We start from the raw sequence: 26385 nt of genomic DNA on the forward strand, positions 1-26385 counted from the left end.
TGGGCCGGGTCGGGCCTGTACCAGACCTGGTTCCAAGATCAAAAGTCCATTTTGGTTGCTCAAGAATGGATTGGAAAAGCCCTATTTGATCATCCAATCCGAATAGAAAATTGATTATGTAATAGTTTTGGATGACTACTATACTTACAGTTCGTTTTGAGCTATAATAAAATAAATAAATAAATAAATAATTTAAATATTATTATAAAGCTCATTTTTTAAAAAATTTGTATTTTATAATATATTATTATTCTCACAATGACTCAAAAGACTGTTATGTTAGTAAATTCTTTGTCAATAGTTGAGCACGGATTGAATTCCTCTAATCTTCCTACTTAAAAATCCAATAATCTATATCTATCGCTCAATTTCAGATCGATCGTTCGTTCTTCTCTACGCATCTATTAAAACAGTCGAGCACTTTCAGAAAATTGAGTAGTTGAATTTCTTAATACCAATTTTCCTTTTGTTTTATTGAAGGAGCCCTCTTTACTTACGCAATGATTGAACAAACAAACATTAGAAGAACCGGTGGGCGATGATAGTGCGTTGGATGGACACACATCCCCAGTCCCACTTTTTGATTTTTCATTTTCGTCTTATTGTTTTCTTCTTGGGAGACCACCAAAGTCAAAAAGTTCAGAGTGGGATTCAATGCGGGGGGTGCGCAGTGCGCACCTTGCGTACTCAAGTCCCTCTTCCACTCTCCCTCTCTCTCTCTCTGTGGGCCCGACGAACAGTGGTTAAGCTGCGTTGACTGATTTTCACTCCAACAATGACTTTTCTATGTTCCCCCAGTTTCCCCTTCCACAATTTGACCCGCAATACCTAATCTCGATCCAAATCTCTTGCCCTTCCACGTGTGAATCCACACTTCTCTTGCCCTAATCTCCACCATCTTCCTCTTCCTGCGCTTCTTTCCCTCCCCCTTTGGATCCATCCTCGCTCGTCGGTTCTCCTCTTCTGCCTTTGACTGGTTCCCTCGAATCTCGGCCCTGCTTGCAGGGATTCCCATGTTCCTTGCTTCCTTCGAGGTCCACATCCAAATGGGCGATTAGGGCTTTCTCCGGAATCCGCCGCGAGGTTTGGTCCCTTCGTAAAGCTCGAGTTTTTGGCTTGCCTGCTGGTGGAAGCGAAATCGACATGATCCCGGTGCTGGGGGTTGCGATTTCGGAGCCCAGCACCCTTCTTCGGCAGCTCCTTCTTTGAGTTGTTCCTTCATTTTTCCTCCCTCTCTTTTTATTACCTTTCTGTTTGGCGGGTTTGAAGGGGTTACATCATGAAGAAATTGAGGTCGAGCGACGATCTCGATTACTATGGCGACAAAAACATCTGTAAAGACTCGACTTCCAATCGCTCCTCCTCCACTTCCCACCGAAGCGGCTTCTACTCCGGCAAGTCCGGCGAAGTTCCTCGCAAGGTGTTGCTGACGTCATACTCGTCTCGATACGACCGAGATCGACCCGTGGACGACGATGTCCGCGATGGTATGAGGATTTCGCGGAAGCGCTCTGACCACGATTTGGAGCGCTACGATCGCAGAAAGGGTTTAGGCTTGGGGTTTGGGCCTGATAGGCACGGTGAGAGGAAGGGGCACGGTGTTGATTTCGCCGAAAGAGATGGGTACAGCGGAAATCGCGGGTTTACCCACCGATCAGATGGCTTTTCTGGCCCAAAGAAGGAGTTTCCGAAGGGATTTCGTTCGGAGAGGGATAGGTCGAGGCGTGAAGGGAGCACTTCATCGTCCTCTTGGCAGAGATTTGGGAATGTGAGCAAAGAAGTTGACGAGAGCAGAAGTATCAGGGCTGGATTTGTGGATGAGAGGGAGAGGAAGGCGCTGAGGGATGTGAAATCTCCTACGTGGTCGAAAGATTCAGGAAGTGAGCAATCTCGAAGAGGTTTTAGAGATGGAAAAGTGAGGGAGAAAGAGAAGGACAAGTCACCTAGCGTGTCAAAAGGTGATTCGGGTAGTGAACAGCAGTCTAAGATGAGGTCGCCGCCGAAAAATCCTGAGGCCGGAAAGGTTAAGGCGAAGGAGAAGGAGAAGTCCCCGAGCTGGTCGAGTGGGAGGTCGAGGAGTGTGGAGACCAAGAAACACGAGGAATTGCTAGCTGAGAGTGGGAGTAGTAGTGAAATGGAGGAAGGAGAGCTGGAACCGGAAGTGGCCGGTAAACTTGGATTGGCTCCTGAAGTTGGGAATGAAGGTAGCCCCAAAAAGGCTGTTCAGTTGGAGTCTGATCATAGGCAAGTTGTAGAGAGTGAGGGTAGAGCTGAGGTTGCTGAAGAAGTCGGGAAGTCTCTTTGTGATGATGGGAAGGAGTGCCCTGAAGGAAGTCCAGTTGAGGAGAAGAGGGAACATACAGTCAAGGCCTTTCAAGATCATCGAAAGATTTCAAATGACGAGATGAGTGGGAGTAATGGTGAGGAAAGTGAAACTGAATCTGATAGTGCCATTGTTAAGGATCGGGAGATTCTGAAAGGGGAGGAAGAGAGTTGGGGAGGCCACTTGGAGTCTGCAGAGGAAGTTCTTCATTGTAGGGTTCTTGGGAAGCGCTTACCCGATGAAGAACCTGCTAAACAAGATGAGGGTATTGATATTGAACTCAAAGAAGAAGGTGCAGAATCACAGGAGTTAAAACTGGGAGAACCAGAAGGGTCTGTGTTGCCTGGAGATAAAACCAGCTTGGCTGGAGAAAGTCTTGTGCATAGCTTCAGGGACAAAGGCAAGAGTGTTGCTTTTATGCCAATCGAAGTCGCAGAAGCTGCAGAAGAACGTGCATGGGTTGAAAGAGAATTTAGAGATGTTGTGAGTAGCAGGGACATGGACATGGAAGGGCCAAGCACCAGGGGTTTTGAGTTGTTCTCGAGCTCTCCTGTTAGGAAGGCAGAAAAATCAGATAATTCGGGCATTCCTAAGCAGAAAGATGACAAGCTGGGGATGGAGCAACTTGATCTCTCTCTGAGCTTGCCAAATGTGTTGTTACCTATTGGCGCCACGGGTGACAACACAACTGCTGCTCCCGCTTCCCCTAGCCAATGCAGAAGTGTGCAGTCCTGGTCTACTTTTTGTACTAACTCAGAAGGCTTCACCCAATCAATGTCCTTTTCGGGATCTCAGTCCTTTTTTCACAATCCAAGTTGTTCTCTTACTCAGAATTCAGTAGATTATGAGCAATCAGTGAAGAGTCGCCCTCTGTTTCAGGGAGTTGATTGGCAGGCACTAGCTCAGAACGATGCAAAGCCTAAGGAAATTCCAGTGTATCAAGGATCTTTCAGCAATGGAAATGGCTCTTTTTACCAGTCTCAAGCCGTGCAGGGCAATTCAAATGGTGAGCTCGGTCAAGGACTGAATCTTAAGGTATCAGAGGGAAGCAGTAAAATGCTCAGTGGACTGGACAGGCAACTGAGCTTTAACAAACAGTTGTTGGGAGGGCAGGCAAAGTGTAATGATGATGGCAAGTCCCCTTCGCAGAGTGTTGGATCTCATGATCTGGGGACGAGTTACGGCTTTGATAAGAAACGAGCGGCGAGGGAGAAACATGGTGGTAGCTTATACAGGAGTGGTAGCCAAAAGGAGCGCGATCAGCTGTTGATGGGTGGAAGTGGAACTGAATTTGTTGAGTCACTCATTGAGAAGATAGTTTCTGAACCTTTGTATGAAATTGCAAGGAAATTCCGCGAGATGAGAGAAGAATCTTTGGCATGTTTCAAAGAGAGTATTCGGGAGTTAATGGCTAATAAAGATAAGCAACGGCAACTATTGGCTTTTCGAGAAGCGCTGCAGAACAGATCAGATATAACTATTGAGATGCTATTGAAATGCCATCAAGCTCAACTGGAGATCTTGGTTGCCCTAAAAAGCGGTCTGCCCGACTATCTTCAAGTCCAATCTGGTCTTCCATCGTCCGATCTGGCTGAAATTTTTCTGAACTTAAGATGCAGAAATCTTTCCTGTCGGAATGCTTTACATGTTAATGAGTGTGACTGCAAGGTTTGTGTAAAGAAGAATGGCTTTTGCAGTGATTGTATGTGCCTAGTCTGCTCCAAGTTTGACACAGCAACCAACACATGTAGTTGGGTTGGTTGTGATGTTTGTCTTCATTGGTGTCATGTGGATTGTGCAATAAGGGAATCTTATATCAGGAATGGACATAGTGCAACTGGCACCCAAGGAATGACAGAGATGCAGTTTCATTGTGTTGCTTGCAATCATCCTTCTGAGATGTTTGGATTTGTGAAAGAGGTTTTTCAAAATTTTGCAAGGGGATGGAGCGTTGAGAATTTTTACAGAGAGCTCGAATATGTCAAGAGGATTTTCCGTGCGAGCAAGGACTTGAGAGGGAGACGACTCTATGAAGTTGCCGATCAGATGCTGGTGAGATTGGCCAATAAAGCTAACCTTTCTGAAGTATACAGTTACATCATGACTTTCCTGAATGGTAATCTTCTATATCATGACTCTCTCTTTTTCTTCTTTTCTGTGAGTGAAGCTTTATTTTGAGAGAAGAATGCAAATGTAAGGGTTAAGGACACATGAGTAAACTGTAAAGAAAAATATAGTTTTTTTCTGCATGTTCATGTTCATTTAAAAATTATGGATGGCTATGATTTACTGTTTCTAGTTGGATTATTTTCTGATGGATGGTATACTGCCTCAATGCATTTCTTGTCTATTTCAAATGCGAAGGTTTTGTGGTGAATCAGATAGGTGGACTCAGATAGGTGGACTCGTGCATTATTTAAATCCATCCCAGAATATTTCAAGCTTATTTTGCTCTCCCCCACCTTTCTAGGCTGGTTCTTGCTTTTGTTTCAAGAGTCATATAACTTTTCCTGAATTAGTAGTACTCGTTTGACCCAAAAAAAAAAAAAAGAATTAGTAGTACTCGTTCTGACCTAAAAAAAAAAAAGAATTAGTAATACTCGTTTATAGTGCAGGAATAGTTTTACAAGAACTGCACGCAGATTATAGAAGATACAGTGGATAGAATAGCCATCAATATGATGTATATGTAGTTTGAAGTTAGATGAGTTTAAGTTTGTGGGATGTTTATTAAATTGGTAGAAAGCTGACATTTCTGGATTTTGCTTGATCGTGTTATTGACCGAGAACTGCTACTTTATTCTTCACTGTGTTGGCAGAATCTGATCCAGCTAGATGCGATAAGACTCTGGCTTCTGGCATTGAACGAGGGAAAGGAGTCAACAATGTGGCTGGAACTAGCCAGGATATGTCGTGGGTCACAGCTGTGGTAGCGGAAAAAGTTCCTTTTCAAGGCGAACGTGTAAGTAGTACAATCCCAAGCCCCAATAGGGGCCGGAGCGATAAGCATGTTTTAGAGTTGGAATTGCAGAGGAATGATAAGAAAGAACCATTGTTTGATGAGTTGGAAAGTATTGTCAGAATTAAACAAGTGGAAGCGAAGATGTTTCAAAATCGTGCTGATGATGCAAGAAGAGAAGCTGAGGGACTGAAACGTATAGCAATGGCCAAGAATGAAAAGGTTGATGAGGAGTACACGGCCCGAATTGCAAAGTTGCGCTTGCCAGAGGCTGAGGAATTGCGCAGACAAAAATTTGAAGAGCTGCAGGCATTAGAAAGAGCCCATCGAGAGTACTTAAACATGAAGATCAGAATGGAAGCCGATATTAAGGATTTGCTATTGAAAATGGAAGCAACTCAAAGAAACCTTGCCCTGTGACAGTGAACGTTTGACAGCATCTCTTAGAAGTGTCAATTCTTCAGGTAATTTCATCAGCTAACGGCAAAAGACATATGCTCCCTAGGGTTGTTGGTTGGAGGCAAACCAGAATCTGTACAGGGGCTGCAACATCTCCTCACATGTAATTGACCAGTTCCCTTAGTTTATGCAACTAGGACTAGGACAAGTTCTAGCTTCTATCGTGTCATTTTTGTTGGTGCGGGCTTACAATCAAATGTTCACTTTAGGATTTCTTGAATGAAGAATTCTATATTGATATGTTGTGCATTCAGTTTCCTGAACGAGTTGGAATGAAAATTGTGAACTAGGAAATTGGGTCTCGCTCAATATATGTTTGCCAATTGTTGGTACACTGGCATGGCAGCCGCAGCTGATGAACTTTTGATTATTCCTTATTGAACCTGGCTGTTGTGTCAGCTGTATTGCTGTAAGTTAGTACTTGAGATCTGTCTCTATTGGATGTTAAACCACGTAATTTTTTCGTGTCTTGATAGTGAACATTTACCTTAACATATTTAACAGAGATAGGAGCAAGTTCTTGTGTTCGCTTGTTAATTTCTTTTGGCCATTGCAGAGTCTCGAGTGAATTGGGGAAGACCTTTCTGCGCCTTTGCGCCCCTAGCCATCATAGTCAAAATTGTGATTTGGATGGTTTTATGAGCGGCCGGTTGCAGCGTCTAAAATCACTAGAATTGGGAGCTAAAACTTGCCATGACTCGACCCCTCGCTTTTGTTTTCGACTTTCAAGAGCTCTAAAGCTCTTGGGCTGGAATTGAACAGAAGTCTCTTGGATCCATCAGGCTTTGATGGAGATAATAAGGTTACAAAGAAAACCATAATCAGTAGATCATTTACCGTAACGATCTTCAACCCCACCTATTTACCTGGATTGCACATGATCTTTGGCATTGCTAGATTATGAGGGGAAAAAAAGAAAGGAGGGAACCCATTCATCCGTTCTCTGGTCAAGGACTAGCAAGGATTTCCTGTCCCTGAGCATGCATTGCGATGCTACCCCAAACCAGCTGGCAGCTGCCGCACACCAGATTCCATGGGTGATTCCTTCCATGTCCAAGTCCTTATGACGAGGAAGCTCATGCCCACAAACGACGGTGAAGATGCAATATAGCCTGGGCGTCGAAGAGAATGAGTCTGGCTAATGCGGAATTGCCGACTCCTGCACTGCCAACTATAGGCACGAAACAAGCTGATTCCTCCTAGCCGTGGTAATCTTCTCGTTCTGACAGAATACGTGGTAGGATCTGATCTTGGTCGTAGGCTTTCCCGATAATATCATCCCCTGCCCCTCCTAGCCGAAAAGGGTAAGCATTAGTAGCTCTCTATGAGATTAGCCCCCTCGCTTCAGCTTCTGCTTCTACTTATTCCGCGAAAAAGTCGAAACTCTGTCTAGTTATCAGCACCTCCATGCACCCAGCCCCATAGAGCAAATTTTTCATTTCTCTGTAACACAGTCGATCTCTTGCTTGGGGAAGTGGAAGGACAACCTTCTTTACTCTCGGAATGCTAAACTTGAGAGCGTGGATGACCCTCTCAATGTCATGTCAACACGATGACCGTGCCTGAGTTCTGAATGCATGCGGTTTGCAGAGGAAGGCGAGGCATACCTTGTTGGGTCTCCGGATGGGGCAAGCTTTATCCGCTTCGCTGAAGGCAACACAATAACAAGCCTCTAGCAGCATAAGTTGCGGGTAGATGCTCCAGGATAGCTTGTGATGTTTCAAGGAGAGTGCATATTGGACTTGGAGCAGCGTCAGCTCGAGAAGGACATGGAAGACTCAGAGTTTGAGCTCTGCAAACTCATTCTCAACTCCTACCGTTGAGAAAACCGCCTGCCCATAAAGGGGGATTCCTTCGAATGTGAAAATCCATGCAAGGATCTTGTCGCCTAACCCATGACATCTTCTGCACCCAGCTTCATCCTCACCCCAGTCGAACTTGGAGATAAAGCTCTCTCTACTGCAAGTATTCCTGGGGATCTGACAACGCTTTTCTTCCTGTCACGCGATCAGAGTCTTTCTCCGGCAAGGATGTTTTTCAAGCGATCAAGAAGGCAGGAAAGCTTCTCACTGAGGTCTCTGGCCACGGCACTAGCCTTGCTCCATGAAAAACTAGCTACTACTTCCATCCGTTGCTCCTCTACCATGTCTTCTGTCTTGTAGGTTGCCCTCTCAAGCTCCTCCTACATCTCCCATATTGGTGGGTAAGATGGACGTGAGCAGTCGGAGTTCGGCAGCGGCTGTAGGGGTGCTGAGTAAGGCCCCCCGCCCCCTCCCTCCCTTGCCCGACAGTTGGACTGCCGAGTGGGAGGGGTTTTTTTTTTTTTAAAAAAATTTGTATTTTTTAACGTGTTTTAATTATTGGTACTTATAATATTTAGTTTATTTTGTATTTTTTAACATGTTTTAAATATTGATACATATAATATTTATTTTATTTATAATTTTTTTCTTGTGAAGCTTATCTTTATAACATAATTAGTAATAATTAATGTAAAAATTTATTAAGATCTATAATTAATAAATAATGTTGTAATTATATAATTAATTAAAAATATTCATAAAATAAAATTAATAAGATATATGAGAAAAATGAGATTTTCATAATATATAATAATCGTCAATCGCAATTACATCTACTAATGATGTTGTCCTTCTATATGACCTCCTATTCCGCAAGCGGGTTGTCTCCGTTGTTCGGCAAGTCTAGTATTGTACTGAGCATGACATGTATATAAAGAAGGCATATCTTGTGAAAATATTCCGTGCCAAGACATTACATATCCGAGCATTGAAAAAAAGAAGAGAAATCGGATCCATATGTATTAGCGGAACTAGGCGGAGTCTGCGACAGAAATTGTTAGGAAATTCAAAAGCGAATCCCTCGTGAGATGGGCCGGCAAACCGTGCAAACCCCGCATTGAAATCTGACTAGCCAAACCCTTGAGTGAATCTTGGAGTGAAATCTGTTGTATGATACTCCAATGGGTAAGGGACGACATCGCCACCTAGATAACCTTGTTTTGTTATTTTCCCAAAAATTCTTTTTAAACTCCTAAAATAGTAAATATTTTTAAACAATATATAAATTCGTAAACACTATAACTATTATCAAAAGTTTCACAAAAATTTAAAACAAATTACTAACAACCTATAAGTAACATAGATAATTCAAGTATAAATAATAACCACATAAATAAATTTATACTTATGAAACTGTAAAAAATAATTACAACGAAATTTACCTCAAATTATCGAGGGAGCGCACGCATTGAATGAGGAGCTCAAACTATCAAGAGAAAGTACATGATTAATTTAAATATTATGAAAATATTAACAAAAAAATGTAGTACTAACAAGATATAAATCATATAAACAAAAATTCATACTTAATTATAAAGAAAAGCGTTTAAGAGAGAGCGTTTGAAGGACAGTAAGAGCGTCTAAGGGAGAGCGAGAGCATCCGAAGGACAAAACAAGCAATAGAATGTTTCGAGGTGGAGGAAGAATGTTTGAAGGAGAGGGAGAGCGAGAAAGCATTCGGAAAAGAGAAAATTTTGAGAATGAGAGAACGAGGGAGATGAAATTTTAAAGAAGGGGGGGCTCTCGCTCAGCAATTGAACTGCCAAGCGAGAGGCTAGAGGCCCATCTCCCCCGCTCGCTCGGCAATTGGGTCCACCCCCCACTCGCTCGGCACCCTCATTACCGAGGGAGACCCAAATCTGTAAATATTTTTAAAAAATATTAAATTGGAAAAAAAAAAAAAACCCTGAATTCAAGGTCAGCGAGCTCATTCTGGATTCCGGATGCCGCCTTTGCCATCACTAGAGCATCCAATGCGTGGCAACTACCGCAAGGATCAGGACATGTGACATTTGCTTCTGCCTCTCTGTGGGACGTGTGATCAGAACCAAGGACTCCGAGTCCGTGAGGGATGAACACAGTGAGACAGAGACCAACGCCTCCCTTATTTGCTGCTACTTCCAGCACGTATCGCGATATTGTATCCAATACCGTATTCAATAAATTGATCATAAATTTTACCAAATAATTGATAATATTTGTTCTTCCTAACAATTTTTTTAGTTGTTAACTATGATTCCAGGCTAATTAGAGTCGGTGCGAATTATTTCACGATTTAGCTATAGCTATGTCGTTTACTGTAGTGAAGCTATACTGCTAAATAAATGCAAGCAATGTTACTCATTGGACCCTCATCTATTCTTACAAACTATAAGATAAAGAAATTGAAATCTGAAATTACTTCTCCCCTTCATTCTCCATTTTATTTTATTTTTTCTCGAGAAACGACTCCATTTTGGAGAGGAATGGATGGAATCTTTCTTTCCAACATCTCTTCTATCCAACCCTGAGAAAAAAAAAATTCGAGGAAGATGATGAAGAACCCACCCTTGCTGATGAAGAACCAACCAAGAGCATCATCAACTAAAAAACGAAGCAAGAAAGGATAATTAGATTCCTCTGAAACTGTTCCAACAAAAATAATACCTTGGCACACAAACGTCCACATCGTTTGGCTATAGGGAAAGTTCCATTTCAAATAACAATCATTCGAAAACAAAAGCAGAAGTTGAAGTAACAATCGACACTTCAATATATCATTCATACCAACTCGGAATAAAAGAGAGTTGGTGACCCTTCGGGAGGGTGCACCTTTGCTTGTCAATGAAGTCATCGAATCCCGTGGTAGCATATAAAACATGTCGCACCGCCATTTATAGAACATAGGACAACAGGAGGTTAAGGCTAAACCATTTGTCAGAAAAGGAATAACGATAAAATGACTCCAATACTTGTTCAATAATGTTGTCTTATTTATGTATCACGCTTCACGGTGGTTCGCAAACAAAGTTGCGAATAGTTTCCACTGGATTTTCTAGAGCTGCAATTTCCTTGTTCTTTTCACACAGAAAGTACCTGAACTAACAGCAAAATGACATAAAAATAGCCAACAGTGATCTCTGAGCTCCCCACTCACTCCCAAGTCTCTTAATCAGCCTGCTTTGTTGGCCTTTGAATCCGGCTTTTGCGCAGCTTCAGTTCCCCCAGTTTTGACGTCACCTGAACAGCACCCATCCCCATGATGATGATGATGGTGATGATGATGATGATGATGACCATGCCCATGGCGATGATGGTGATGGTGATGATGGTTCTGCTTTCCCTTGAGCTGCTTCCTCATGTCATACGCATCCTCTCCATCTGCGTAGTACTTCGCCTCCACATCATGTATCTTGTACCCCAGTGTCTCAGTGTACAAATTAAATGCAGCACGATTGCTTTTACGCACATGCAGCGAAACATACTCAGCCCCATAAACCTGCGGAGATCTCTTAAAAGGGATAAGCATGACACGTTTTGCAAATGCTTTGACATGTTCAAGCATTTTATGGATAATGATCGGGAGTGAATTACATAACACTACTCACTTACTCCTACTTTTAAGAATGAAAATCCATGCCAGTAGTTGTTAAAGCGGCTTCTAACTAAAAAGCTAACTGGCTCTGTTCCAGGCCACAAATATTTCCACCTGTTAAGCTCAAGATAAGAGGTTCATCGCCCAATATGTCGTTCCTCTAGCTACCACACACTCACAAACAATCAGATGGAGCGATATGCACTCATATGGCCATAAACGATGTGAAATATCACCTCAAATAAAGTTGCTTATGATGTCTTCATTTCTATATTTGCTCTGCTAGCATTGATATGTGTGCATTGTCTGTGAAATTGCAACTACACCACAATGCGCATATTAAGATGCTTCAAACTGATGTGGGCACGTGCGCCCCCATACAACAGTATGCAAGGTGTCTCAGTAGAAGTAAAATCTCATAACAAATCCGTCTACTTGAGAAATACTATCATTTATGCATGTGTATGTTTATATGCCAATACATCACATTCGCCACTCCTAACCCGAACGAACTAAACTGATTGAAAAGCTTAATCAAACAAGAACACACGTTCTCCATCTGGATTCAAACCTGACCATAGAAAATAAAGAAAGACTACTGCCCCAAAGTAATCCACAGTGAATTCTTGAGAATTTCCAACAATTCTCCGTGTCAACAAAAATTGGAGAAAACGGCTCACTTATCATAGAACGAACAATTCCATGCTATCCAAACAAATGTACCAAATCATCTCGCCAAGTTAAGCTTTTCACTCGATTTTCCATGGCCTTAAATGATCCTCCGTCACATCATAGCCCGCTCTCGAAAACTTAACTCAATCCTAATTGAAATCTACGGAAGACGAACATGCTTCAATCACATCCAGGTAAGACCAACCCAACTAACAAATCCATCAAAGGCCCAAAACTTTACATCAAAAAACAGCATCCCAAGCAAAATAAAGATATCGGTATACCCAAAAAAGGGATACGGAAAAAGAGAAGGAAACCTGTTCCATGGCATTCTGAGCAGCATTCATGAGCTTCGTGGCAAGTCCCAGCTTGCGATGAGTTCGGAGAACGGCGAGAGAGGTGATGTGGCCGTGGCACTCATTGGTCTCTTCCTCCATCTTCGCCAGAACGTACCCGACGATACGGCCATTGTAGTCCTGCGCTACGTAGAGAAGCTGAGGCCAAGAGAGTATGTGGTACAAGTAGTACTTCATCTGGTAGTTCTCAGGCAAGCACATCAAATTGCAAGCTTGCATGGCCAGTAGATCGTCCACCGTGGCCTTGCGAATGCAAACCATGGTTGATCTGGTTCGCCTGGTTTCAAAGCTTCGTGCTTTTTTGAGGGCGAGATTTGGGTGGGTAGGGTTTTCGTCTCGCCCTTTTGGAGAAGAAACAAAGAGATGGAAAATGAAGAGAGAAAAGAAGAAATTTATAGGCTCGGGCTTCCTCGGCCCATGATATCATTTCTTAGCCCTGCAAACTGAAAATTACCAAAAAAAAAAAAAAATTTAAATCTATTATAATTGTGTTAATTCCATCTTTTTTTTTTTTTTATCAATTCAGTCATACCCTTTTTATAATTATATCAATTTAATCCATCTAGCGAATTTTGATAGGGTGACAACATGATATTTTAAAATATTTTTTTTCTTACCCTTCCCTCTTCTTTATCCATCCGGTCGTCGGACCTTGACGACTTGCCATAGGTACGGCCAACAAGGATCGTAGGGTGAGGCTGGCCTCACCATGGTCGGGTGAGGCTCACCTTTTTGTGGCCGGGGCCGCTGGTCGATCGAGGCTTGAGGCTTGGTGTCCTCGCTAGATCGAGCCTCCTGCCAAATCCTGCAGGTTCGGCATTAGTAAAAAAAAAGAAAAAAAAGGAAAAGAATTTCAAAATATTAAAATATTTTGTCTGCCCATGTAGCTGCTGTCAAAATTTCGAATGCTCAATTGCTTGTAAAAGGTTTAGGACTAAATTGACAAAAAAAAAATTTATAACTAAATTGACACAATTGCAATAGGTTTAGGATTTTTTTGATAATTTTTCCGCAATATATTTTTGTTAGTCTAATCTAGGAGTGATATTCCTAAAGTATTAGAAAGATATGCTTCAATAATTCCTTATATTTCCCTTAGGTTTGTTTTATTAGCGAATTCTCCTCTCGACTGTTTTAAACCTTTTGTTTTTGTTTTAAACAAAAAGGTGAAACCAAGCAGTCCATTTGAAGTGAACCAAAATAGAACCAATGCCCTCTTCAAGTTCTACTTTGATTTATGTCTCTCGCCGTCTGTTTATCTTTGCCCAACTGTGAAAGCACCATGTGAGTGGACTGAGACGTGTAGTGCAGGGTTTTTGCTTCTTGCCCTTCACTTCATAAAGGAAAAAAGATTGAACTTTTATTATGTCATGCTTAGTTTTCTTCTTCAATGAAAAATGGGTGTGAAAAGAGCGCTGTGGAGGTCTTGTGAACGAGAGTGAAGGAGAAAATGTTGGTCAACTTGCAATTACATATGACTTCTACCCCATCTCCAACCTTCAAATTGATGAAGCTCATGTTGATTCCACTCAGAATCTGAGGATTTATATGCATAGTCGAAACTCGAAAGGCCTCTTACTAAAAGCTGGGAAAAGAATATGAAGGTAACTAGATCATGATCCTAGCTTAGACTCTCATATCATCTGTTTGTTACATTGAAGCTCCTACACCTGTTTCCTAGTTCCTCTGTCTTGATCTTGAGCACTGAATTGATCCTAACATAGCACGCCTGTAGTAAGAACACCGTATCAGTACTCTTAATCAATGCTAAGTTCCCCTGCAATGTTTCTGCTTGGCTTCACAGTAGCGGGAATGCCCTTCAAGCTTGGAGATTTCTGCTGGTAACCATTTGGCTTGCCGCTTCTGTAAAAGCTAGGCACTTCGCTTGCCATCGAAGATACAAGAGAGAGCTTATTCTTGTATGGGGAATAGCTATCGGAGTAAACATCAAAAGCCCCGGGCCTCAGTTTCGGCGAACTCAGTGATCTGGCTTTTGCCTTGGCCGATTCAGTTGTGGCCATATAAGTCGGTATGGCCGGGGAGCTTTGGAAATTGTCGTCTCCCATCGAGCACTGTTTTTTATGGCGAAGGTACCTTCTTGGAGCAGATTGAGGGGAGTCCAGAGGCTCGAACTGTTGTTTTTTCGGACTATTTTTCTGCTTAAACTGTCTTTTATCCTCGTCCTTTGGTTTCAGATGAGAAGTCAGAACTGGTTCTAGATCTTCAAATTCTTTGCTTTTAGCAAGTTGCGTATCCACCCATTGCTCCAACCAATACCTCCACCTCCCGCTTGGTTTTCCATGTTCTGATTCTGCTGACTTCTGCATAATTTTTCACTCTATTGAGAAATCAATTGAACCGATAGGCTCAGAAGTTATTCAGCAATAGTAAGATCGGCGATCACCCTACTTTTTCAACGGCTACTCGCATCTTATGCCACTTCGAAGATTTTGTCTTGACGCACTAAGCAAAGGCCATTCTTACCCGATGGTTGAACGAATATCCCTTTATGCGCTCTCTCTTCAGTGCAGCCTCTTTCTTGCTTAAGAACAATGCCTCTGCATCCTTTTTGGACAATAAGCTGTCATCCCACCTTCTTTGGCTGTTTTTATCCACCTAAAGATTTCGAAAACAAATTCAACATCTGTTTTTATCCTGAAGATCAAGTGTAGAGTAGAATAGAAATATGTTGAACCACCTTAAAATGATCAAATCGAGAAAACTGAAATTTAAACTGCTTGAAGCCACAGCCTTTTCAAGTACAATGGAAGAACATGTATATTCTGGAGGACCAACTGGTTGTCCGAAGTAGCAGGGATGAGGAATAAAAGGGGGGGGGGGGGGGGGGAGAGAGACGTGACATTTGCACAGAAGTACCATTACCTTGTACCTGATGTGTTTGATCTGACAATTCTCGTCGCAATGCATCTGAACGATGTGTGATCTGGTCGCACAGACCTGTGAATGTATGTCCACAATGGATTGCAAGTGCTTAAGAATGGTCATTGCTTGGCGCCTGACAGCCCGGCCTCGAATTATCGCTTGAAGCCTCACTATTCCCTTCAATGCCCTCAGTGCTTTCCTTGCCTGCAGATCTCTCGCCCAAGATAATGTTAATCAAAGGCTATTCATCCTGATGATTAGGGAAATAAATGATTGAATCTCACAGCTAGATACTTCATCATTCCCATAATCCTTCTGCATCGTTCTCTTCAAAATCACGGTTTAACTTGCCTAATGCCACGCCATCGGTAAGTGTTACAGCCCAATCAATTACGTTAAGACGGGGAACAGATTTTTCCCTAGCTATTAGTATCAGATCCTTCCACATAGGCATGAAAATGAATCTTCATACCCGCAGTTACACCATCAGTTCTCGAACTTGCAACAATTTCTTAGAAAAGAGCACAGGGTAAGTAAAAGAGATTGGTTGGAGAGAGTAAACTCACGAGATAACCCCGAAAGGCGGCTTGAATTCTAATAGCAGCCAATTCTTGGCTTTTCCTTTCTTTTTGACGAGAAATATGGGTGGTGTCCTGGTGTATTATGGCAATGGAAGGTCCATCCACTTCTTTTTGGCATTGATGAGACGAATGCTGAGGCTGGCTTGTGAGCTTAGCAACCTTGGCAGCCGCTTCTGAAGCAGCTGCGGCAGCTGCTTCAGAAGCGGCTGCCACAGCAAGAGCCATACTAAGGGCGTGCTTGCTCTGCACTTGTTCCTCTGCATCATCAACTGTCTTTGGGGGTGGTGGTACTGCAATTGGCGGTAACCTTTTGACTTGAAGCCTCTCAAACACCCATTTCCTTCTTCCTTCCTTCAAATCAAACACATTGATGTCAGAGCCACAAAGTTAACAATGAAAGATTTGGAGGTTTCGCAAAAAACAACATTACAAAATTCACATGTTCAGAACCTTCTCTGGCTTTGTTCGCTTCTCTAGCCTAAAGAATCTCTTCACTAAGGTGAACCAGCTCCTCCTTTTGGCCATTGAAGGGCTTCACATGTGAATGTCACCTGAGAAGATGTTGCTGGTGCGAGTGTGCGCTACTTGGTGACAGCATCAGGGATATGGCGGCACAACAAGCAAACTCGGAAGCAAGCAAGCATCGACTCTGGAGAGAAAGTTTTTCATATGAAAGCTGGTCGCTAGTGGCACAATGAGGAAAAGATATCAGAATAAAAAATTCAGAGACTAATATTTCCTGCAGCAAAATTCAACATGAGGACCCAAATTCAGGAGGAGTCACAATATTAACTGGTTTAACGGCTCACTAGGCTCACCTTTTCTTGCAAAACTAGCAAAATCAATACAAAGTTCACCACATGGGAAAAGCCTTTTCGTTTGGGATCTCGGACCAAAGTTTCACGAGTTGGGAGAAAGAATTGCCTTAAATTCAGATCAAGATCAACCCTTTCTTATTTTTTTTTCACATACCCAAAAAGGTGATGACTGTGGAGTGTGGATGAATGAATTGCACACCAGATTTCTTCTCGAGACAATGGAATCACAGATCCCGAAAGAGTGAATTTAACAAATGCCTTCGAACTCACCAGATGGGCATGTATGTCCCTATAAAGTATTGATATTCTTCAACAGTATGATTCGCCTTTTCCACGATGTGTTGCATCTGTTGGGCAAGTGGGCCTTGAGCAAAGCACATGGGGAAGGAGAGAAGCCATTTTTGCATTCAGGGAGAGAGAGAGCAAGCTCTGCGAGTGCGATGTATTCCTGTTATTATCGTGGGAGAAAAGTCTTTTTGGAGTTTTGATGGGGTCCTACTCCTGGATGCAGTCTATATTACACTGTCAAAGGCATGTTCAAGTGTTTCGATTTGGGAAGAATTTAACAAGGCTGACACTGCACTCATTCAGCTTTATTTTTTCCCTTTTTTCTTCGGTTCTAGAGCATCATCAATGCATGCAGAAGTGTCCCATCACGTATGATGAGGTTTTTGTTTTAACCCTGATTGTTTTCCATACCCAGCTAAAGATCAGGGTGTCATTGCATGTGTCTTAAGCAAGCTGTGTCACATCTCAGATGCAATTGCTCTCTGAAAAGCATCTTTCCGCGGTTGCAAAAGATGGCTAGCTATATTTTGGAGAAAATGGTAAACAGTAAACACTACGTTGGAGACCCCATTATGCACACTTTCAAAGTTTCTTTCCTTCTCCCCCTGGACATTGCTGCCCCCTCTTGTAGACCAAATGGAATCGCACCTTGATCTGAAGTCATTGGTAAAGGAATTGCTTCAGCTTAATCGCGTGGTGTGAGTGTGCGTGAGCCGACATCAATCACTAGAGCGATGGGTTTCGCACGAATTCCACTTGGCCGGATAAGATGTGAGCATTAACGCAACCCCCACAAATTTTTTACCATAAAAGAGACGAAATACTATCAGAAACCTAATACACATGTAAGTGAGAAAGAGTGAGAAAGAGAGAGCTATTATTGGGAGAGACGTGGGGCAGGTTGAATGTGCAAGGGACAGGAGAATGAAAAGAAGACAAAGCAAACATGGGTTATGCAAGAGAGGAATACAGCTGGTGGATGGCCCCCTCCAAAACAGGACAAGTCATGATACGTTCTCATCTTTGGCAAAGAAACAAAGAGAATTCCATCCCTTTGCTCTTTTCAGAAGCCCTATGGAGAGTCCCTTTCGGGGCTACGATCATACAGTGACGGTTGGAGATCCTTCACAATGTGATTGTTGCAACTTTGGTATGATCCAGGAAGGCTCTCGCATTGAGTGGTCTATGGATGCCTGCACCTTTCTTGGTAGTTTCCCACTTTTTCCGGTGACAATTCACGTTCCTCACTGCCACTGAGGATATTGCTAACTTTTTGCAGTCTTTGAACTCAAACAAGCAGAGCCGGCTTGTGTAACAATCAAAAAGGGCCTACCTCTTGTACTCAGTTCATGGGATCATATGCAAATTGCGCATGCTAATGGTTCCATCTGCATGCCGAGCTGCTCTTCTTGAAGCTACACGAGGTTTCAAATCCAGGACTATCTTTTTTTTTTCAGGCTGCTCTTTGAGATCTTTGGCCAATGGCATGCATTAGATATCATAAGAAAAATTGTCTTGTCAACATATATCAGACCTAGACCTTCATCTCAATATGGTGAAGGTATTGGCGTACTCTTCAACTTACCTAATCCAGCAGTCGCTTTGTTTCTTTAACTTACAGTTTCAACCATACTGCATTTGGTTTGACACAATAGTATAGGCCCTTCTACATAGAACCCGGCATCTCTCTATTATTCTTACTGATGTTGGGTTTACAAAACTTATGTGCGATCTGTAGTACCCCATAAATTCACATACTCTTCGTGATACTTCAAAGACACATGTTTCGTTAATTATTCAATTTGCACACCCTGAGAAAGCCTTGATAGAACTACAAAAACCGAAAGCATTACAGGAGTCAGAAGCTACAAGCATTTGAAATCTTGCTATGGACCAAAGACTGAAGACCAAAACACATCTCACTACTTAGCTCGATCATCACTCATTCAGCGAGGCTGATGAATGCGTCGAGGAGCACACTTGACACTCACCTTCTGGACTGATTTCTTGCAGAACTTTTGAGATCCCATTACTGGTGATTTGGGCGCTCTATGCTTGGGTGACTTCGGCATGCTCGGGTCCTGCAACAGAGCTTTAGCCAAGTTCTTCAACAGAGCTTCAAGCTCCATTTGCGCACCTGTTACCCGAAGAAAGGAAGATCGACAAACCAGCTTCAGAATTCAGATACCCTCTACAGCAACAACAGTTTCCATAACTATTCAAAAACGCTTCACTAAAACATACAATCAAGGAAAAATCTCATCTTTCATCAAACATTGAAAAGCAACAGAGATACAACTACTGATTTATACAAGGAGCAGCACACAAGCAAGACCCTATATTTTTTTGTCTACTCCCCCTTCGAATTCATATCGTGCACAAAACAACACAAAATCACAACTTTGATTCCACGATTTCGCATCACCAAAATTAATCAGTACACCACAGAGAATCGTTACCATTGAGCAGTTTCCCCTCTTCTTCACCAACGCCCATTGGATCTGATCCTCCATTTTCCCTCTTGTCAACACCATCCAGCTCATCCACCAACATGAACTCATCATCCATAATCTCCCGCATCATATCATCCTCGTCATGACCAAAAGCGTCGTCACAATCATTCGTTCCGAAATCGTCGTCCCCACGTTGGCTCAGCCAGTAATTGCGATACCAAGGCGACGCCTTCACGAGCTCCCACCACGCAGGCGAGAAATCCTCCACCTGCCGATAAGACATCGGAATGAACGGCTCCGCTTTCGGATTCAATTTCGATCTCGTCCCCGACACCAACGCCATTTCCTCGCTCTACGCCGTATTAAATGAAAAAAACAAACTAACAAACAAACAAACAAACCAACCAACCAACCAAAAAACGATCAGAAACTGCGAAATCTTACGCAGCTGTGGAGATCAGTGACGACCCAAGAAGAGAAGACCAGTGCTTTTGGCTCACCTCGATTCGTTTGGACCGTTGAACGCTGATCAGGATTACCGATGGGAGCCAAGTAAAATAGTGACGACTGATCAAGAGAGAGAATGGATAAGGACAGAGAGAGAGAGAGAGAGAGAGAGAGAGAGAAGAAAGCCGAGACTGCTTGGTTCGGGGGTGCTGAACCGGGGGTATGGAGTGATATGTCGCGGCTTGACGATTCTAAAATCGACGGTTGAGCGTGGTAGGTATGGATCGGACGGCTGCTTTTCTGATGAGAGGGGGGATATTTTGGTCAATTAGGTCAACGACATTAATTTAGAAGATTGTGCTGATCATGTTCATGAATCATCATGACTAAGGTCGGTCGAGTGTCATTACTCATATTGATGGTGACTTAAATAATTCAAAAATTCTTAAGATCACTAAGCAATTTCCGAATTTCATTACATTGCATCACATTCATGACAAATACCCTGAAAATTCGTGAATAGATATCTTTGATTTTACATATATATTTGATGTCAAAAGGACATTTAGAATGTGAATATTTGTGTGTGGTGCTTATTTTAGTGCTAATGATTTTTTTGGATCACTTAAGTGTCAAATCGGAAAAAAAACGATCACTCAATTGTCAATTTCCACAAAAAAAAATTCATTTAAGTGTTAATTCCGGCCAAACAGTACACGTGGCATTTTTTAAATTAATTTCTTAATATTATGTGGAATTTTTTTTTAAAAAGTCAATCCACGTGGTAATTTTTTTGAAAAAATTCAGTCCACGTGACGCCACGCAAACTTTTAAAGTAAAAATTAAGTTAACTTTTTAAAAAATTAAAATTAAGCAGAAAAATAACTTAAAAAAAATAGCATTTGTAGTTGCAAATCATCAGATTACCGACCTTCCGTTAGGGGAAAAATCGAGTTAATGGGAGATCGGATAAAAAAAAGTTATGTTTGATCAAAGTTTAGCCAAATTCGACAAAACCCATGCATTGGAAGACAAATGCATTTCTCTTTAAATGTTTGATGTATCGAAAACATCTCTATTCATGTAATCTCGACATCGGGCATTAGAAAATAAAGGCATGTCGAGAATATGCAGACCATCGAGGTTGCGCATTCAACACCATCTTTGCGAGTCAACTTGAGAAGTTAAGTGCCAATCAACAGGATGCGATAATGAGTATGGGGTTTGGTAACCTGCTATTCACGCCAAACCGCAATCTTAATAAGATCATGTTAACTGAGTTGATAGAGAAATGGAGCTACAAGAGGCATGCCTTTGTACTTGCTCACAGTGAAATTTCCATGACTCTCCAAATGTTATTTCGATTATGGGGATTCACGTGGAACGTAGCCGATGCTGATTTTGCAAGGATCTTTTTGCTATTTGCATTTGTGAGTTTTCTTAAACCAATTGTCCTTGGAAGATGACACGTTGAACATATGTGTTGGTGTGGATCCTCGTCTTCTTGCGATGGGCTGGGCGTTAGATTTCAAATGCTCTTCCCAAGCAAAAATAGAAATGAAAATCGCCTGAACTTACAGCTCTTTGGATCACTATCATCAACAACACCAAAGGGGAGAAAAAGATTAACAGAAAAAATCAGATCGACAATGAAGAGAAGAAGATTACAGAACAAAGCATCAGAATAAAAGAACCCCGAAACCATAGCCATGTCCTAAAAAGAGAATAGCCAAATGCATTAGATTGCTCACCATAAATATGGAATGATTGACTACCAACAAAATGCACAAGATTTCAATACCGTGTTTCTTTCCTCTTCAGATATTTAAACATACGGTACTTTAAATTTTGGGTTATTACCACAAAAAAGAATCCGTAAACTAGTACAGTTGTGACAAATTTATCCCAAACTATTTTTTTTACCACCAAAAATCCTAAATTGGTATATTTGTGATAAATTTACCCTAAATTAATTCTTTTGACCATGAAATACCCCAAAATGGTACACTTGTAATAAATTTACCCTACATTAAATTGAGTTAATATCACGAAAAATCCTAAATTAATAAACTTGTGACAAACAGAGAGGAAAAACCCCAAAATAGTATGCCTGTCAACCGCCACATGTTATCAAACTCAGCAATTTGACAATTAAATTTATCGAAAACTAATGGAGGGTAAATTTGTCACAAGTGTACTAGTTGGGGTAAATTTGTCACAAGTATACAAGTTTGGGATTTTTTGTGGTTAAAAAAATAGTTTTGGGGCAAATTTGTCACAGATATACCAATTTGGGGTTTTCTGTGCTATTGACCCTTAAATTTTTTATACAATCTCGGATAAGATTTGACCTCCAATTAATTTCCATAAGAAGTCCTTAACAAACAGACAAGATTCTTATGCAAAAGTCGGTATGGAAACTATTACTTCGCATAAATGAGGGACAAATTCACAAGTCCAATTTGTCCATAAGTGGGAAAGAGGATGCATATGAAGACATATATTGATCTACATTAATATGCCAACATTTATCGGGTGTAAGGCACTTTCTGTGTCTTTAGCTAGGAAACACCGACATTCTCTAGGGGCTTCCGTATCGTGTCCGATCCTCTCCGACACTTCGACACGTCATGTGGTCGGCACTCTAGACACGCGAGTCCAGCATCCCGACACGCCAGTTTGACACATACGAGGTCAATTTGAAGCATTCTCAATAAATTAGGAGTCAAAATGTAAATTTATCTAAAATATATATACTTAAGTCTTATATTCAGCCATCCCAAAATTAATCTACATGCCCAGCAAAAAAAATAATAATAATAATAGTAAATCCATAACAGAAGAAGAAGAAACTCACTACTAATAATTTATCGTGTATATTTAGAAATTTACATTTAATATACAATGTGTGTTTGAATTTTCTATTTTTTTTAAAAATGACATGTCGGCATGTCGTGTCGTGTTAGGTGTCACGTGTCGCTTTCGGTGCTATTTAGGTCTTCAGCCTTTGAAGATTTCCCTTGTTTTGTCTCAAGTAAGGCCTTCCTAGATATGATTTCAATGAACTAGGTGGAATTGGAAAGGTCGATAAAGATGAATCCCTCATTCCCACGAATAACTCAAGCAATTTCATTACAAGCTCATATCAAGGAATAAATACTTAACGACAAATTCCCGTTTAATTTAGCTAAAATATCTGCATTACCTGACTTTCTTGAACAATCTAACCATCATCTTTTTATTGAATTTGGTTAATCATAACTAATCCATCCATTGGCTACTCTTATCGCAAGAAAAGATAGAAACAGAGCCTCATATCTCTCACATCTTAGAGTGGAACTATCACAAGGCCGGATGCTTTTGTCCATCACTATGTTTCCATGATTGAAGTGATTGAATACAAAGCACGACACTTTTGCAACTCTAGAACCCATATCTTGTGCAACCATAACGAATTTCAGCCAAATTATAACCCTCGAATCATAGAAATGCTACCATGCCATCCTGCCTATAGAAAAGGAGCAAAAGCCATAGCTTCTATGCAGACATACATATAGAGAGAGGGAGAGAGTATCGGGTATGGAGAGACATGTCCAAATTTAAGCAAGAGCTTTAAAGTACTTTGAATAGGACCAACGCCAACTCCCTCAAAATTTGGATAAGTTACTACTATTCGGTGGCAACGGCAACACAATAAAAAGGAGGAGGAACCTGTTTCCCATGATAGTTGGGAAAGATGCAGCACAAACCCCTTTGCTCTCATCTCCTCCAAATGTTACTACCTAAAATAGTCCATAAGAAATTACCACAAAAAAATAGAGTTTCTTTACAGCAAAATAGTCCATCAGAAATTACCACCAGCAAATAGAGTTTCTTTATAGCTACCTTCTTGATTAAAGATCGGAAGGACTTATGGGTGTCCGACAATGTAGAGGGTGCATGGGTCTTCAAGAATCTGGAGACATACCGATGATCAAAAATCGGTACGGATCATGGGGCTTTGGTACCAAGGCACTCGAATTTCACATGATTTCACTCTATCAGCAAAAGGCCGAGACATAAGCAACTCGAGAGTTGAAGAAAGCTCTAGAGAGATGTTAACAAACATCAAGATTTTCAGGTCCTCGCCCAAATTTGGCTGTTTCGGACATTAAATCAAACTTAAACAATCCACAATATTATCAAATCACAAGAAGGATATTTGCAACATGACAGTTACACAATTAACACAACCAAGTTATCATTCTATTGCATCATTCGCTAGAGTTTTAGACAATTCATATATATATATATATATATATATTTTTTTTTTTTTAGGTACATGCAATTATCCAAATGGATAAAGAGAAGAATTGAGGAAGGAAATGCACCTTGATCCAGTTTTTTTGATAAGGCATTTATAACATTTCCCGGGTATGATAACCTTTGATTGATTGTTTGATTGACATTGAAAAAAAAAAATTAGTTGCTCAAGAGAAAGACAAGGAAAAATGGACAAACGCAATAGTAAAAACAACCACTTACTTTAATTTCTTCAAGTCTATCTCCCATTGCCCCGCTTATTAAGGTCCGCTTACTCCCAGCAAGAACAATAAGGTTTAGTGCATCTTTTAGTTCTTGTCTAGTGTTCTAAAAACAAGTGCATGAGTCAAAAAATTGGTGGAACAACCGAAGAATAAAAAAAATGATAGTGTAAAACAATAGATGAACAGAACAACATAGTAATAGAACTGTTTCTATCTCATTCACCCCAAGTATTGGCAATGTTAAAAGAGCGACTTCGTAGAAATAGAAATGTTTGATGCACTAATCATTTTGTTCCATCATTCGCTAGAGTTTTAGACAATTCATATAAATATATTTGAGGTACAAACAATTATCCAAATGGATAAAGAGAAGAATTGGGGAAGGAAATGCATCTTGATCCAATTTTTTCAAAAGGCATTTATAACATTTCCCAGGTATGATAAACTTTGATTGATTGTTTGATTGACAATGAAAAAAAAACAAAATTAGTTGCTCAGGAGAAAGATATGGAAAAATAGACAAACGCAATAGTAAAAGCAACCACTTACTTTAGTTTCTTCAAGCCTATCTCCCATTGTCCCGCTTATTGAGGCTTGCTTACTCCCAGCAAGAACAGCCGAAGAATCGGACAAATAATAGTGTAGCACAATATATGAACATAATAACATAGTAATAAAATTGTTTCTACCTCATTCACCCCAAGTATTCGCAATGTTAAAATAAAGCGTCTTCGTAGAAATACAAATGTTTGATGCACTAATCATTTTGTGGCATCATTCGCTAGAGTTTTAGACAATTCATATATACATATTTTAGGTACAGGTAATTATTCAAATGGATAAAGAGAAGAATTGGGGAAGGAAATGCACCATGATCCAATTTTTTTTATAAGGCATTTATAACATTTCCCAAGTATGATAAACTTCGATTGATTAATTGATTGATGTTGAAAAAAAAAACAAAATTAGTTGCTTATGAGAAAGATATGGAAAAATAGTCAAACGCAATAGTAAAAGCAACCACTTACTTTAATTTCTTCAAACCTATCTCCCATTGCCCGCTTATTGAGACCCGCTTACTTCTAGCAAGAACAATAAGGTTTAGTGCACCTTTTAGTTCTTGTCTAGTGTTCTAAAAAAAGTGCATGAGTCAAAAAATTAGTGGAACAACCGAAGAATCAGACAAATAATAGTGTAGCACAATAGATGAACAGAACAACATAGTAATAGAATTGTTTCTACCTCATTCACCCTAAGTATTCGCAATGTTAAAACAGAGCGACTTCGTAGAAATAGAAATGTTTGATACACTAATCATTCTGTTGCATCATTCACTAGAGTTTTAGACAATTCATATATATATATATATATATATATATATATATATATGTTAGGTATAGGCAATTATCAAAACGGATAAAGAGAAGAATTGGGGAAGGAAATGCACCTTGATCCAGTTTTTTTGATAAGGCATTTATAACATTTCTTAGGTATGATAAACTTTGATTGATTAATTGATTGACATTGAAAAAAAAAATAATTAGTTTCTCAAGAGAAAGACATGGAAAAATGGACAAACGCAATAGTAAAAGCAACCACTTACTTTAATTTCTTCAAGCCTATCTCTCATTGCCCCGGATTATTGAGGCCCGCTTACTCCCAGTAAGAACAATAAGGTTTAGTGCACCTTTTAGTTCTTGTATAGTGTTCTAAAAATAAGTGCATGAGTAAAAAATTGATGGAACAGCCGAAGAATCGGACAAATAATAGTGCGGCAATATAGATGAACATAATAACATAGTAATAGAATTGTTTCTATCTCATTCACCCCAAGTATTCGCAATGTTAAAACAGAGCGTCTTCGAAGAAATACAAATGTTTGATGCACTAATCATTTTGTGGCATCATTCGCTAGAGTTTTAGACAATTTATATATACATATTTTAGGTACAGGCAATTATCCAAATGGATAAAGAGAAGAATTGGGGAAGGAAATGCACCTTGATCCATTTTTTTATAAGGCTTTTAGAACATTTCTCATGTATGATAAACTTTGATTGATTGTTTAATTGACATTGAAAAAAATAATAATTAGTTGCTTAGGAGAAAGATATGGAAAAATGGACAAACGCAAAAGTAAAAGCAACCACTTACTCTAGTTTTTTCAAGCTTTCTCTCATTGCC

At 40.6% G+C, this 26385-nt stretch overlaps 4 protein-coding genes across 9 annotated transcripts; 1 reads left to right on the forward strand and 3 right to left on the reverse strand.

The window, feature by feature from the left end:
- Positions 1-746: 746 nt before the first annotated feature.
- On the forward strand, positions 747-6035 carry LOC115756540 (protein OBERON 4). The gene is made up of 2 exons (XM_030696369.2): positions 747-4439; positions 5143-6035. Exons 1-2 carry the CDS (start codon positions 1280-1282, stop codon positions 5700-5702), a joined length of 3720 nt encoding a protein of 1239 aa, XP_030552229.2. The 5' UTR covers positions 747-1279; the 3' UTR covers positions 5703-6035.
- A 4468-nt stretch (positions 6036-10503) lies between these two features.
- On the reverse strand, positions 10504-12573 carry LOC115756520 (N-terminal acetyltransferase A complex catalytic subunit NAA10). The gene is made up of 2 exons (XM_030696346.2): positions 12167-12573; positions 10504-11081 (listed from the first exon to the last, which is right to left on the reverse strand). Exons 1-2 carry the CDS (start codon positions 12464-12466, stop codon positions 10755-10757), a joined length of 627 nt encoding a protein of 208 aa, XP_030552206.1. The 5' UTR covers positions 12467-12573; the 3' UTR covers positions 10504-10754.
- Positions 12574-13713: 1140 nt separating this feature from the next.
- On the reverse strand, positions 13714-16927 carry LOC115756518 (protein IQ-DOMAIN 11). 5 transcript variants are annotated; one of them, XM_048284561.1, is made up of 6 exons: positions 16463-16927; positions 16120-16220; positions 15655-16020; positions 15089-15292; positions 14690-14821; positions 13714-14526 (listed from the first exon to the last, which is right to left on the reverse strand). In XM_048284561.1, exons 2-6 carry the CDS (start codon positions 16192-16194, stop codon positions 13963-13965), a joined length of 1341 nt encoding a protein of 446 aa, XP_048140518.1. In that variant the 5' UTR covers positions 16195-16220; positions 16463-16927; the 3' UTR covers positions 13714-13962. The 5 variants fall into 5 exon arrangements, with proteins under 5 accessions (XP_048140518.1, XP_030552205.2, XP_030552203.2 ...); XM_030696345.2 differs by having other exon boundaries at positions 16642-16926; XM_030696343.2 differs by having other exon boundaries at positions 16120-16352; positions 16642-16926.
- A 1615-nt stretch (positions 16928-18542) lies between these two features.
- On the reverse strand, positions 18543-19878 carry LOC115733610 (protein EARLY RESPONSIVE TO DEHYDRATION 15-like). 2 transcript variants are annotated; one of them, XM_048284570.1, is made up of 3 exons: positions 19729-19878; positions 19235-19580; positions 18543-18912 (listed from the first exon to the last, which is right to left on the reverse strand). In XM_048284570.1, exons 2-3 carry the CDS (start codon positions 19569-19571, stop codon positions 18722-18724), a joined length of 528 nt encoding a protein of 175 aa, XP_048140527.1. In that variant the 5' UTR covers positions 19572-19580; positions 19729-19878; the 3' UTR covers positions 18543-18721. The 2 variants fall into 2 exon arrangements, with proteins under 2 accessions (XP_048140527.1, XP_048140528.1); XM_048284571.1 differs by having other exon boundaries at positions 18543-18875; positions 19228-19580.
- Positions 19879-26385: the final 6507 nt, after the last annotated feature.

The sequence above is a fragment of the Rhodamnia argentea genome, chromosome 8 (genome assembly GCF_020921035.1).
Source record: "Rhodamnia argentea isolate NSW1041297 chromosome 8, ASM2092103v1, whole genome shotgun sequence".
NCBI classification, from domain to species: Eukaryota; Viridiplantae; Streptophyta; class Magnoliopsida; order Myrtales; family Myrtaceae; genus Rhodamnia; species Rhodamnia argentea.